Source organism: Staurois parvus, unplaced genomic scaffold, assembly GCF_062004578.1.
Source record: "Staurois parvus isolate SC_StPar_1 unplaced genomic scaffold, SC_StPar_1.0 ptg000004l, whole genome shotgun sequence".
NCBI classification, from domain to species: Eukaryota; Metazoa; Chordata; class Amphibia; order Anura; family Ranidae; genus Staurois; species Staurois parvus.
Window position 1 is genome coordinate 4,780,530 of NW_028317800.1, and position 13,521 is coordinate 4,794,050.

Below are 13,521 nucleotides of genomic sequence, written 5' to 3' on the forward strand. Positions count from 1 at the left end.
GCACATTTCTGCAATGCACTGGACCGCAATGCATCACATTATACTGCTATGTGGAGACCTCAAATACATTGTACACTTCCAATAAAGTAAAAAGAACACCAAAAAATAAACAACCTAAAAATATAAAGAGTGCAATGGGCTGAAACAGCACAACACACTGTCCAGCAAACTTCACAGCAAACTGACAGTGGCCTGCATGCTAAAACACTCACTGTAAACTGGACCTAAATAAGTAGAAGCAACACCAGAAGTGATACAATAGAATGATTGTTCCATATGACTAAGGCTGCATTCCACTTGTCATTTGACTTTGGACACTAAAGTTGCATGCTAAGGACTCATGCAATGGGCACACTGGGGCCATGGTACCCCATGTTTTTCAATGAACCCGTTTAAATATGTACAATTTAAAGTTGCAGCTACCATACTTCAAAGTGCTTCATGAACTATTTTGATATGGTTTTCATATAGCTTAAGTGCCATAGACTGCAATGTAAACCCTCAAAAGTCATATGAAAGTTGCACCTGAATGTTATAAATACAACAGCTGTCCATTATCATTAATGGAAGCCAAAGTCTTATCCAAGTTGCAGCCATATAAAGTTGCATCAAGGTTTCGTCAAAGTTACATCAAAGTTGCACTCCAAAGTCGTAGGACTTTGGAGTTGTGCAAGTGTGAATGGAACAGCATATTCATAATATTAAAACGAGTTTCTTACCAGACTTTGCTCTATGTACAATTTTTTTTCTTTATAGTACATTTGTGTTGTACTCCTCCTTTTTAATGTAGTGTACTTTATCTCACAAAGACAATGCTGACTCCCCATGGTACTTATGGATTATGGATGACAGATATTTATCCTTTGTTTTAGGTACATTTGGTAAGATTAGTCAATGTTCAGCCAATTTACAATAGCTAGTCACAGTAAAAAATGGACATGTTAAAGGAGGTCCTCCCTCACTCACACTGTCAGTCAACCTAAGATAGGGAGGAGGTTCAAGGCAGTGTGTTTGCAGAAGGCTTTTCAGTACAAGGTAGAAACGTTTTCCAGTCATGACTACAGTGAAACATGCTGGTAAAATACTCAAAAGCAGCATGGAAGAGTGTCAACAGCTACTAATCCCATCATGGTCCATGTATCCAGCCTTGGTTGCAACCATGGCTTCCTTCATAGATACAGTGAAGGAGTTAATATAGCCAGGGATAGGAAGTGTGTTTTTACGGGGATTACCAAGTAAAAATAAAGGAAAATAAGCCTATATATCTAAGGACTAGAAAGCTGCAATAGATTACATTTTAGTTTTTGTGTTTAGGAACACTTTGGGGGGGATTTACTAAAACAGGAGCTTGCTAAATCTGGTGCAGCTCTACATAGAAACCAATCAGCTTCCAGGTTTTATTGTTAAAGCGTAACTGAACAAACTGAAATTAAAAGCTGATTGGCTACCATGCACAGCTGTGCCAGATTCTGAGTGCACCAGTTTTAGTAAATCCCCCCCCCATGTATATATTTCTCCCACTAGATTAAGTGTATGTATATCTCTGTCTATTCTCTTTTATGTCATTTGCATAGAGTGTGAAACTTATCCCATGCAGAATACTTTTTTTGTTGTGTTAACTTTCACATGCTTGTTGGAACCTATAAACAATTTATTGCCATTGACATGCGTTGGCCAGGTTGCACTGACCTACAGTACAAAGTAGCCTTCTGCGCTGGAAACATGAGACAATTTTAAGAACACAGAAATGTCTTACATTTCCTCAGAACGATATAATAGCTGTGGTCTGGAACCAACTGAATTTATAGCTCAATCACTGACAGTTTCTTCAAGCTCACCCACACTCTTGAAAGGAGCTTTCTTCTAAATGTCTGTATTTTTGTCTGAACTTTAAATTCCGAATGCCCTGTCGTTTATGATTAACATAATACTGTTATATCCAGCAAATAATTCTGCCTAATCTGAGTCTAGAAACTTTCAGATAAAACATTTGATCTCCAAAATACATAATGCGCACTATCAAAGTCCCACAAAAATCTGTTGTTTTATTTTTATTTTTCTTTGTTTATTATTCAGGGAAGCAGATTGGATGGGTTCATACAGGACCTAGAAATCTTTAGCAGAAATTATTTTTTTTTTCCTGTCTTTTATGCAGTACCATTTATAGAGGCTCAGTAAGTTCAACACAGCAGGAAAATGTACCCACATGCCAATATCGGCCTTTAGTTCTTATTTTTACTCCCTCCGTGTTCTGACAACAGTGAACTCATTTTTCAATTAGTCTTCCATCAGACAGGAATGGCAGCAGGGAATAATAAGGCCAAGGGTGACTTATCTCATCACCGCCTGGAATAAAGTTTGGTCTTGCTCTCTCTCTGTGCAGTATCAGATTCAGGAAATTAATTGGGTGTTACTGTTTTCATCAGCTAGTTAGATATGAGCTATTAACATTGCTATTTTGATTTTTCTGAAGATATCATGAACAGAAGCAAAATAGCAGAGTGCACAGTCTCCGATCTCAGGTGTACAGCCCATTGGAGCTTACACTCACAAAATTATTTCTTCACTAGTCGTCTCTTCCAGCCAACATCTACAGACATCAACTTGTGTTTATCCTAGTCTCTTGAACTCCCTTCCACAAACCAATAAGCATTCATCAGCCTTACCAATCTTTAAGGGTCCATGCACACCAGCAGCAGAAAAAAATGCCAAAACCTCTGGCAGAAAAAGTAGCGCAAAAAATTATCATATAGATCATGTTTAGGAGATCAAGGGTTTAGGAGAGTTTATGGACATTTGCTTTTATCCAAAAACATTTTCCAAAACATTCCCCTCTGCTCATTTTTCAATGTACACTTACGTCTGGAGGAAAAGAAATTTAATCTCCAAATACGGAAAGGTTTCTTCACAGTGAGAGCTGTGAAAATGTGGAATAGACTCCCTCAAGAGTTGGTTCTGGCCAGCTCCGTGGATTGCATTAAAAAAGGCCTGGATTATTTCTTAGATACACAGAATATAATTGGATACTAACATTTACAGTATAGGTAAAGTTGATCCAGGGAATATCCGATTGCCTCTCAGGGGATCAGGAAGGAATTTTTTTCCCAGCAGGAGCAAATTGGATCATCCTTTGCCGGGGTTTTTTGCCTTCCTCTGGATCAACTGTGGGTGTAGGATTATAACTTTTTTTTATTTAATGGTTGAACTGGATGGACTTTTGTCTTTTTTCAGTCAGACTAACTATGTAACTTGAAACCACTTAATGGCGCGTGTATGCACGTTTAACTTTTTTGTACCTGAAAACTCCTCTCAAAAACACGTTTGTGATGGGTTGTTTCTGCCTATAAACACTTCTCTTTAAATATGCCTATAAACGCCCTAATGTGCATGAACAGGCTAACATAAAGCTGCTTCTAAAAGCAAAACACCTGTAGAAGCAGCATTTTTATGCTCACTGTGCACGGATCCTAACTGTACCCTTGGTAATTAGCTTTGCACTCAATACCTTTCACCATCTGCGATACATTAATGTTTCTTATCACTGCATTGTCAATTTCCGGCACATCTAATGTATTTAATAAGTCTCCCTTGCCTTTTATATCCCTCCCTTTTCCTTTTGACTTCAAACTTTTAGAGAAGGGTTCTCATTAGTATGTTTGTGTATGTTAAATGTCCTACTTATAATTCTTCTTTGTTCTTACTTTTTTCAGTGCTATAGAGGATGTTGGTGTCATGAAAATAAGTAATAATACATAGTAGTAATAATAATAATTATAATAGTAACAATGATAATAATATTAATAATGGTTTAGAGATCAATTAATCATTACCAAATCCTATCAATGATGGCTTCCCCTTGTTCTTTGTTCAAACTCATTGTGGAATCATTTTCACCTTGATGATAAAAGTTAAGAGTTTTCTAATATTAAAATGTTTTAATTTGTTGCTTGGGAAATAGAAAATAGTCTTTTGGTGAATTGTCCATCAATGGAAGTATATAATTTGAGAATAATACCTTCTTGAAAACAATTACATCAAAGCTCTTTTTCATTATATATTATACTTTTTTTTTTTTTACTTGTTTTTCACTTTTCCGCCCTTGAGGACCTCAGATATTGAATTCCAGATTTTAAATTAGCAGTAGGTGAAATTCTATTTGTCATCAATTTCTTTCTGGAGGTTACAGAACAGAAAACCGCAGACAGGCTGCTTCTTTGATGGCTCTCTCCTAAAAATCTCTTTTTGTTCTTTATCTATTTGATGTGACAGTGATCAGTGCAGGGACAAGACAGGCCTCTCTAGAGAAATCACCTTCCCCCTTTCTATTGACAGATTCTTCTGATCTGAATCAGATGGGCCATGCCCTATCATAGTCACTAAGACACTGCTAGTAGCCACCAATTAAACCTTTAGGGATAGTAAAACCTGAAGCCACTTTTGAGTGTCTGTTCTTATTAGACATGGTGAGAAAACTTCTGACACCCAAAAGCGAGGATCCATGGTCTTATTTTTTCTCTCTTGTCTCCTGTAGGTGTGAGAGGTGTGAGAGGAGCTTCACACAAGCTACACAGCTGAGTCGACATCAGAGGATGCCCAATGAGTGCAAGCCGATAACGGAGAGCACAGAATCAATTGAAGTGGATTAACTGATTGACTGGTTGGAATTAAACTGCAAGGAAAGTCATGATTAAATGTCACGGACACTTAAGCAAAACCAAAGATTTCCTCTGAACAACTTTCAATCAGGCCCAGAAAACCAAAAGCAGTAATAAAATAAGTAAGATGTTAAGAGATATTGATCTTGGCATGGAAGAGAGACCAAGAAAGACATTATTTATTTATGAGTGGGGGTGAAACATATTTTAAAGGACAAGGGGACTTAACCTTTTCAGTCCCACCATCTATACATAGCTTTATTTCTAAATACTTTTTGTAAAGAAAAAATGTTATTTAATACCAAAGTAAAGGCTCAGTTACATTTTTCTTGCCCACATATATATGACAAAGAATACATGTGGACTTGTTTAGAGATGCACCTTTTTGTAGCATGATGCCATTCCTCTAAACCCAGCGGAGAAGGAACTATTTAAGTGCAGAAAACATGGATGGGACACAGTTGAGTTTGGAGGACTGGAAGAATACCACAGTTTGTGCTTTCGTTTCATCATAGTTACAAATTGACGTTGATGATTTATGTGTCCAGATGTTGTGATGGGAGCCATTTCTGAAACATTTGAGCCATTGTCTAACCAAAGAGGACATTTCACACTTCCATCATCTACTGAACCTACTTACAAACCATACTTTGTGCACTTTTCATGTTAAAGGTTTCAAAGACATTGTTTATGATATGTGGGATAGTTTGGGGGGAGTAAATATGTTGCAATATTACAAATAAATATATAAATGTATTATATAGCGTGTGTTGATAAGCAGAAACGTAGGTTGTCACTTACATGGAAGTTTGCCTTCATTTCAAAATTGAAGCTCACGGGGAACAGGTTTTGATAATGAAGCCCTAAATAAGAGGCATGACAAAGAAAATTGTTTTCTGCAGTTATTACAAGCCCGAGAAAAGCAGACTGGCTGGGGAGTACAGGCTTATAACTTTTTATATCAGCTGCCAAACGATAATGGTACTTGTAGCTATGCTTTCTTCTGCTTCCTCCTATGGAGGCAGCTGCTTACATCCATGCTGTAATTGGAAACACCACTCTACAGGTTTGGGCTGAAGGGAGCACTACAACATTCCTTAAAGTCCCATTCACACTGGCATATTGATCCATACACCTATGCATAGTTTCCTCTTCGCCCATGCACGATGAATAGGTGTTCTGTGATGCCACTTGCCGTCAGCCTGTTCAAATCAATTACAGGCAGGTGGTTACACTGACCTGTATGGATCGGTAAATGTATCCCTGACTAGACATAGATGCATACTTTAGGTCCCTTTCACACTAATGTGGTTCAATTCAATTACTCCATGGTTGCAGTGCAGTGTACCTGTGGGCTTGGTGTGGGTTAGCTGCACTTTCCCATTGACTTCTATTATATCCCACCGTTTCTGAAAGCAGATCAAAACTCTTGTATATAGGATTTGCACCAAGCGCACCAAAACCACAGGATAGAATTGAAATGAATGGGAAAATAATCCACAACAAACCCGCGGGTACTCTGTGCTGCACCTGCGGAGCAGTCAAACTACACCACATCAGTATTAAAGGGGCCATAAGATGTGCTTGGAGATCTGTCCAGCCATCTGCCTGTCATTGATTTGAACATGTTTATTGTACATGACTATGTGGAACACACACGCATCCCTTTGGGTGAAAACGGCCCTTTGCACAGGTGTACGGATTGGAATACCCATTTAAATGAGTTCCTACTGTAAAAAGAAACTTGTCACCCACGTGACTATGCAGGTTGGCATAGGCATGTCAATGGCAAAGTCTCTGAACTGGGGTTGATTACTAGAGGAGTTGAGAATCTTCTTTTTACAAAAACTGTTGTGTTCACTTTGAATACCCAATCAAGCACAGATGAAATAATTTGCTTTTCACGTGACTGTTAAGATCCAGCAAAACGCATTTATTTTTGTTGCCCTACCCCTTGTCCCCCTTCCTTCTGCTGAGCCAATCCCCCCAGATAAACACTTACTGAGTAATTGTGGCCCCTGGTGTTTGTTTACATCTTCTAGCGGATCTTCGGTGTGTTGGCCGTGCCTGCGTAGTAGATTTTCATTGGTCTCTATAAGACCACCTGCTAAGAGACACCATAAACCAATTTTATATATACATTTGGACTGTGTCTTTATCTGTCCGGGTCACTCAAATGGAATATGATCAAATACAGTTAAGCTGCTCAATAGCGGCGGTCTTCAAACAGTAGAAGGGCCACATGATATATTTTATAAATGTTTGCAGGTCAAAAACAAAAAACCTGTTTTATAAATAAAAAATAACATTTAAATGAATGTATAAGAGCTTTTTTGTAATCAACATGACTGATTCAGAACAACAGAGAAAGAACTTCAGTAAAGCAAATCAAAGAAATTCCAAATAAACTTGCACTCATCAGGGTCCACCTTTATATCAGAGACCCAATCAGAGTCCCCTTACGTCAGTTACCAACAGAGCCCCCCCTTACATCAGAGTCCCCATCAGAGCCCCCCATTACATTAGAGTCCCCATCAGAGCCCCCCATTACATTAGAGTCTGCATTACATGAGAGTCCCATCAAAGTCCGAGCACCTTGCACCCCATCAGAGTTCATCCTTATCTCACATACTTACAGCATGGCTAGGAGACTGGAGAGCCCAGGGGTGAAGCTGTAACAGCAGGAGAAGGCAGAGCAGGTTTGGACAGAGGAAGTGCTGTTGTCCTGTGAATTCTGGGCCAAGCATGTGATTGGTTGTTAGGACACCAGAGGTCCTAGCATCCAAAAACAATATAAGGAAAGTGCCAAAATAAATGCAAATTCAACAAAACTCAGGAAAAAATTGGATGAAGTCCCATTAATAAAAGTGTGTATAGATTCATGTACTGTGCTGGGCCTAGTAAAGCTAGCTAGAACTATCAGTATTTGTTAATGTATTTGTTGGTGTGCCAAATGGTTCAATGATGCAGCCCAACTGAAGCATACTAAATATGCTCTTCTTTCTGTGCATTTTGCTATACTAAGTGGTACAGGAAAGGTTAAAACACCTTGTGCTATCAGCTTATTGGGGATTCAATCTGCTGATCAAACACACAAGCAGTGATCCAGGTTTGCAGGGGTCTGACACTTTCCTCCCCCACCTCTACACGCTGGTCCAATCAACAGTGCTGCTCAGATAGCTGGAGTGCTGGTGATTGGCAGGAGGAGTACCAGACTAAAGGAGACTTGGGCCATATTACCATATATTAACCACTTGCCCTCCAGAGGATTTACCTCCCTTCCTGACCAGGCCATTTTTTGCGACATGGCGCTGCGTTACTTTAACTGACAATGCGGTCATGCAACGCTGCACCCAAATTAAATGTATGTCCTTTTTTTCCCACAATCAGAGTGGTATTTGATTGCCTGTGCATTTTTAATTTTTTGCGCTATAGACAAAAAAAGTCCGACAATTAAAAAAAAAAATGTTTTCACTTTTTGCTATTAAACATGTCCAGTAAAAAAAATAGAAAAATCTAATTTTGTCATAAATTTAGGCCAAAATGTATTCTTCTATATGTCTTTGCTAAAAAAAAATCTCAATACGTGTAAATTAATTGGTTTACGTGAACGTTAGAGTGTTTACAAATGGTGGTAGAGTGAAGGAAATAACTATTTGACCCCCTGCTGATTTTGAATGTTGCCCACCCAAGAAATGATCAGTCTAAAAATCGAATGGTAGGTGTATTGTAACAGTGAGAGACAGAATAGCAACACAAAATAAAAAAAAATGTACTTCTAACAAATGATGCACTGATTTGCATGTTCATGAGGGAAATACGTATTTGATCCCCTATTGTTCAGCAGGATTTCTGGCTACCAGGTGTCTGTCATACAGGTAACAAGCTGAGATTAGAAGCAGTCTCTTAAAGGGAGTGCTGCTAATCTCATTTTGTTACCTGTATAAAAGACGCCTGTTCACAAGAGCAATCAAACAATCAGATTCCAAATTCTCCACCATGGCAAAGACCAAAGAGCTGTCCAAGGATGTCAGGGACAAGATTGCAGACCTACACAAGGCTGGACTGGGCTACCAAACTGTCGCCATGCAGCTTGGTGTGAAGGTGACAACAGTTGGTGCAATCATTCGCAAATGGAAGAAACACAAAACAACTGTCAGTCTCCCTAGGTCAGTCTCCCTAGGTGCACCATGCAAGATCTCACCTCGTGGAGTATCAATGATCATGAGAACAGTGAGGAATCATCCCAGAACTACATTTGAGCTGGGACCACAGTCACCAAGAAAACAATTGGAAACAAACTACGCCGACAAGGATTGAAATACTGCAGTGCTCACAAGGTCTCTCTGCTCAAGAAAGCACATGTCTGAAGTTTGCCACTGAACATCTGAATGATGCAGAGGAGGACTGGTTGAAAGTGTTGTGGTCAGATGAGACCAAAATCGAGCTCTTTGGAATCAACTCAGCTCACTGTGTTTGGAGGAGGAGGAATGCTGCCTATGAACCCAAGAACACCATCCCAACTGTCAAACATGGTGGTGGAAACATTCTGCTTTGGGGGTGTTTTTCTGCTAAGGGGAAAGCACAACTGCACAGCATCAAAGGGATGATGGACAGGGCAATGTACCATCAAATCTTGGGTGAGAACCTTCTTCCCTCAGCCAGGGCATTGAAAATGGGTCGTGGATGGGTGTTCCAGCATGACAATGACCCAAAACACACGTCCAAGGAAACAAAGGAGTTGCTCAAGAAGAAGCATATTAAGGTCCTGGATTGGCCTAGCCAGTCTCCAAACCTTAATTCGATTAAAAATCTGTGGAGGGAGCTGGAAGTTCAAGTTGCCAAACGTCAGCCACCAAACCTTAATGACTTGGAGAGGATCTGCCAAGAGGAGTGGGACAAAATCCCTCCTGAGATATGTGCAAACTTGGTGGCCAACTACAGGAAACGTCTGACCTCTGTGATTGCCAACAAGGGATTTGCCACCAAGCACTAAGTCATGTTTTGTGAATGGGATCAAATACTTATTTCCCTCATGAAGATGCAAATCAGTGCATAATTTGTTAGACATGCATTTCTTTAGAATTTTTTGTTGCTATTCTGTCTCTGTGTTACAATACACCTACCATTCGATTTTTAGACTGATCATTTATTTGTGAGTGGGCAGTCAAAATCAGAAGGGGATCAAATACTTATTTCCTTCACTGTATATATACTGGAATTTTTTTCTTTACTAATAATGGCGGCAATCAGTGACTTATAGCGGGACAGCGGAACTGCAGCGGGCATTCTGACACTGGGGGGAACTGACTTGGTGTCACTGAAATCCCCAGTGACACCAATACAGTGATCAGTGCTATTAAAAAGCACTGACACTGTACTAATGGCACTGGGCAGGAAGGGGTTAACATCTGGGGTGATCTGTGTTAACTGTGTGCTGTTTCACTATGGGTGCTGTGTGTATGCTTCACTGTAAGAACACTGCTCTGTATGGCTCTGCTATACAGAGAACAACTTCTGCTTATGATTGCCTAGGCGACCACAGCGGAAGTGGAAGTGGGTACCTGTCAAAATTGGGTAATACCCCCCCCCATACCCAAAGGTGCCAATCTTTAATGGGGAGTGGGGGACAAGGCCTTAAAGTGGAACTTCTCCTTTTGGGTGGAGCTCAGTTTTAAGCACCAGTTTCAGAGTGGGTTGTAGTATCCACTTATGCAGCATTTCCCACTCCTGGGAAAAGTTGCACCCTTTTCCTGACCTGGTAAGTTTTAAGTAAATGATTTCTTAGCAAAAATAAAAAGGCTCCAGAGAGAGGAATGACATTATAGGGCCCTGAACAAATCTCATTAGTGGGCCCAATTTCAGCTTACACCAGGAGAACAGAACAGAGGTGACGTAATGACAGAGCAAAATAAATGGTCCAATAGATTTTTTTAACTACTATTTAATAGAGCAATGTGAAGAGCATTAATGTTCAGCAACTTCTAGTAGATTTCTTTAGTAAGCTCACACTTAGCAGCAGAAAGTTGTTTTCTGATTGGTTGCTGTGCTATAATAATTATTTAGTCTGTCTCTCTCCCGAAATACTCACAAAACAGAAATCCCATCTGTTTACAATGGAGCCAAAATTGTGGGTCCTTCAGTGAAAAAAAGTTTCATGCCCCTTTGTATACTAATGCAATGTTTTCTGTAACATGCAAAATAAAGAAAATAATAACCACGCTATATCAAATGATATAAGGCAGCTAACATGAATAAGTAGTATAACAAACCAATATGAATGTGCATAAAGGTAAAAGTGCAGCGACAAGCAAACAATTTAAATATCTGATTCAAACATATAACGAAGACCAAAATTCAATCTTAAAACAAGGTGAAATAACAGTCCATATAATCAAATTTGAAAAAAACTTATCAGTATCAGTCCGCCACCAAAAAGTGCTCTTACTTCAAGTAAAGAAATTCAGAGGTCCACCACCGTCTCCCTGTGGATTCAAAACTCAAAACTGATGGCTGCCATTATTATAGCATAAACGCCCCCTTTGTCATATCAGAAGTTCAATGTACACTTGCAAATGGCAAATAACTGCATCCACAGGTACCACTCTATCTGGAGAGGCTGTTGATCTTTCCAGAAATATTGTAAGCTGAGGACTAAAGAACCAAGAAGCTTTGCTTTAGTTGGTCCAAACTGTTGTCCCTCCTTTGTTTTAGCTTGGCCTTTTGATTTTGCCAGAAATCTTGTAAGCTGAGGACTACAGAACCAAGAAGCTTTGTAGTAGTTGGTCAAAACTGCTGTCCCTCTTTTGCTGTAGCTTGACTTGCAGATTATTCCGTTCCCCCTCCTTGCTCAGTCTCATTGTATCTCCAGCTTTGGAAGCCGGAGATACACTGAGACTGAGCAAAAAGGGGGAATGGAGTAATCTGCATGCCAGGCTACAGCAAAAGAGGGACAGCAGTTTTGACCAACTACTGCAAAGCTTCTTGGTTCTGTAGTCCTCAGCTTACAAGATTTTTGGCCAGATCAAGATCATATAAAGCAAAAGGTATTCCACAGTGAAGTATGTAAGCATTGAAATATGATTTATTAATAAAAATGCCCGTAAAAGTGAAGTTAAAATACAGGCATATCATGCAGACAGTGGGGCTGTGGCTACTACGTCACTTCCAGTTTCGGTATCACTATCTTCCAGCTCCACCTAGACGTGTGTCGTCATGTCACGTGAATACCGAAACCATAAGTGATGTGGGAACTACAGCCCAACTGTCTGCATGATATGCCTGTATTTTAACTTCACTTGTAAGTGCATTTTTATTAATAAATCATATTTCAATGCTTACATACTTCACTGTGGAATACCTTTTACTTTATATGAGCACAATATAGAAGATGATGGGATCGTGATTTAAAGGGCCAGATCACAGCATATGGGAACTTATCCATCTTGTGTTTCAGTACCTTATGAATAAATACCTACGACTGCACTAGAAGGAGATATTTAAAGGAGTCCCAAATAAGGGGAGATCTGAAATTATACAGGTCCAACCTTGGAGGTGAGCGCAGTGGTGAATGGTGGTGGGTATCATCACGTATGTTTTTTTAGGAGGATCACAAGAGATGGAATGCAGTGATATACTGTATGGCAATTGGAGAAGAAACTCACGTCATAGGCATGGACACTTTACACTAATTGTTATGAATGTTTATTCACTGTTTGTGATATATGGACTTTTTCTTGTTTTATCTATTTCTTGTGGTTTATTATTCATAGAGATGTGATTATTGGTTTAAATTGGTGATTGGGAGGAGCAGCAATATACCCTCACATATTTTGTTTATGGCAAAACCTGGTGTCATATAATTAAAAAAGAAAACTAAAACTAGAATATGCTCTGGTGCTCTGTTTTTAAGTGAACTACAGAAAGGAGAGATGGTTTCATGTTTTATGAACTATAAAGAACCTTCTGATTCCTCTCAACATCACCAGCATCTCCTTTTCCCTACAGTTCTCTTTCTGAATTTAGGCGCTAGTGTTAAGAGGTGTCCAGAACATGGAAGAAATTTTAAGGTTTGGTGCTGCTCCCTTCTAACACTGCTGTTCTAAGCACTATCCCATGAGGGTAAGTACAGGGGAATGTAACAACAGTTTCTATTGAATGAAAAACTGAATGGGGCGTTTATAGAAATGAATTTCAAGGTCACATGCTTGCTGTCCTCCTTTCCCGGCCACCCAGGCTGCATGCCTGGAATAGGGCCTTTTATGAAACGTTAAGGAGACCCTATGCTATTTTTTGTAAGACCCTTATCCCTGCATACAGACTGAGTGGCCAGGAAAGACAAGGGCTTCTACACAATATCTTTGAGACACAAAGGATGGGATTTTTTGGAATCTGGAAGTACCCTTTAGAATAATGAGACACCCAGATAACACCCATGTGAATAAGTATGGGGTACCGTCTTGTTATTAATCCTGCAAACTTTGAAATGGTAAATAACAACACAAACATTGTGAAAAAGTAATTTACTTAACCGCTTCCTGACCGCCCTATAGCAGATATACTGCTTTAGGGTGGCACTGGAGTGCAAAATCAGGTATATATAGCGATTTTGCAGTTCTGGGTAGGGGGGTGCATGCGAGGTGCGTGCAACCTACCTGCACCGCCATTCTCGGGCCACGGTTGTCACTCATCTGGTTCCGCCAATAATTATCCGCCAGCGCCCGGTGATTGCTGAGGATCCCTGATGGGGAGGAGAACTGTTTGTAAACAAAACAGTTCTCCTCCTTGTCAGCTCGTGCACACTGATTTGCATGGAGCACAAACACATGGCCCCCTAGTAAAACACACCCAGCACACAGTTAACTCT

General features: G+C 39.8%; 1 protein-coding gene across 1 annotated transcript in view; it reads left to right on the forward strand.

The window, feature by feature from the left end:
• PRDM6 (PR/SET domain 6) overlaps positions 1 to 5,411 on the forward strand; it is a 188,158-nt gene extending 182,747 nt beyond the window's left edge. Inside the window, exon 8 of the mRNA XM_089674915.1 lies at positions 4,532 to 5,411. Within this exon, the coding sequence (XP_089531041.1) occupies positions 4,532 to 4,646 (115 nt within the window). The 3' untranslated portion in view covers positions 4,647 to 5,411. The remainder of the gene's footprint in view (positions 1 to 4,531) is intronic.
• Positions 5,412 to 13,521: the final 8,110 nt, after the last annotated feature.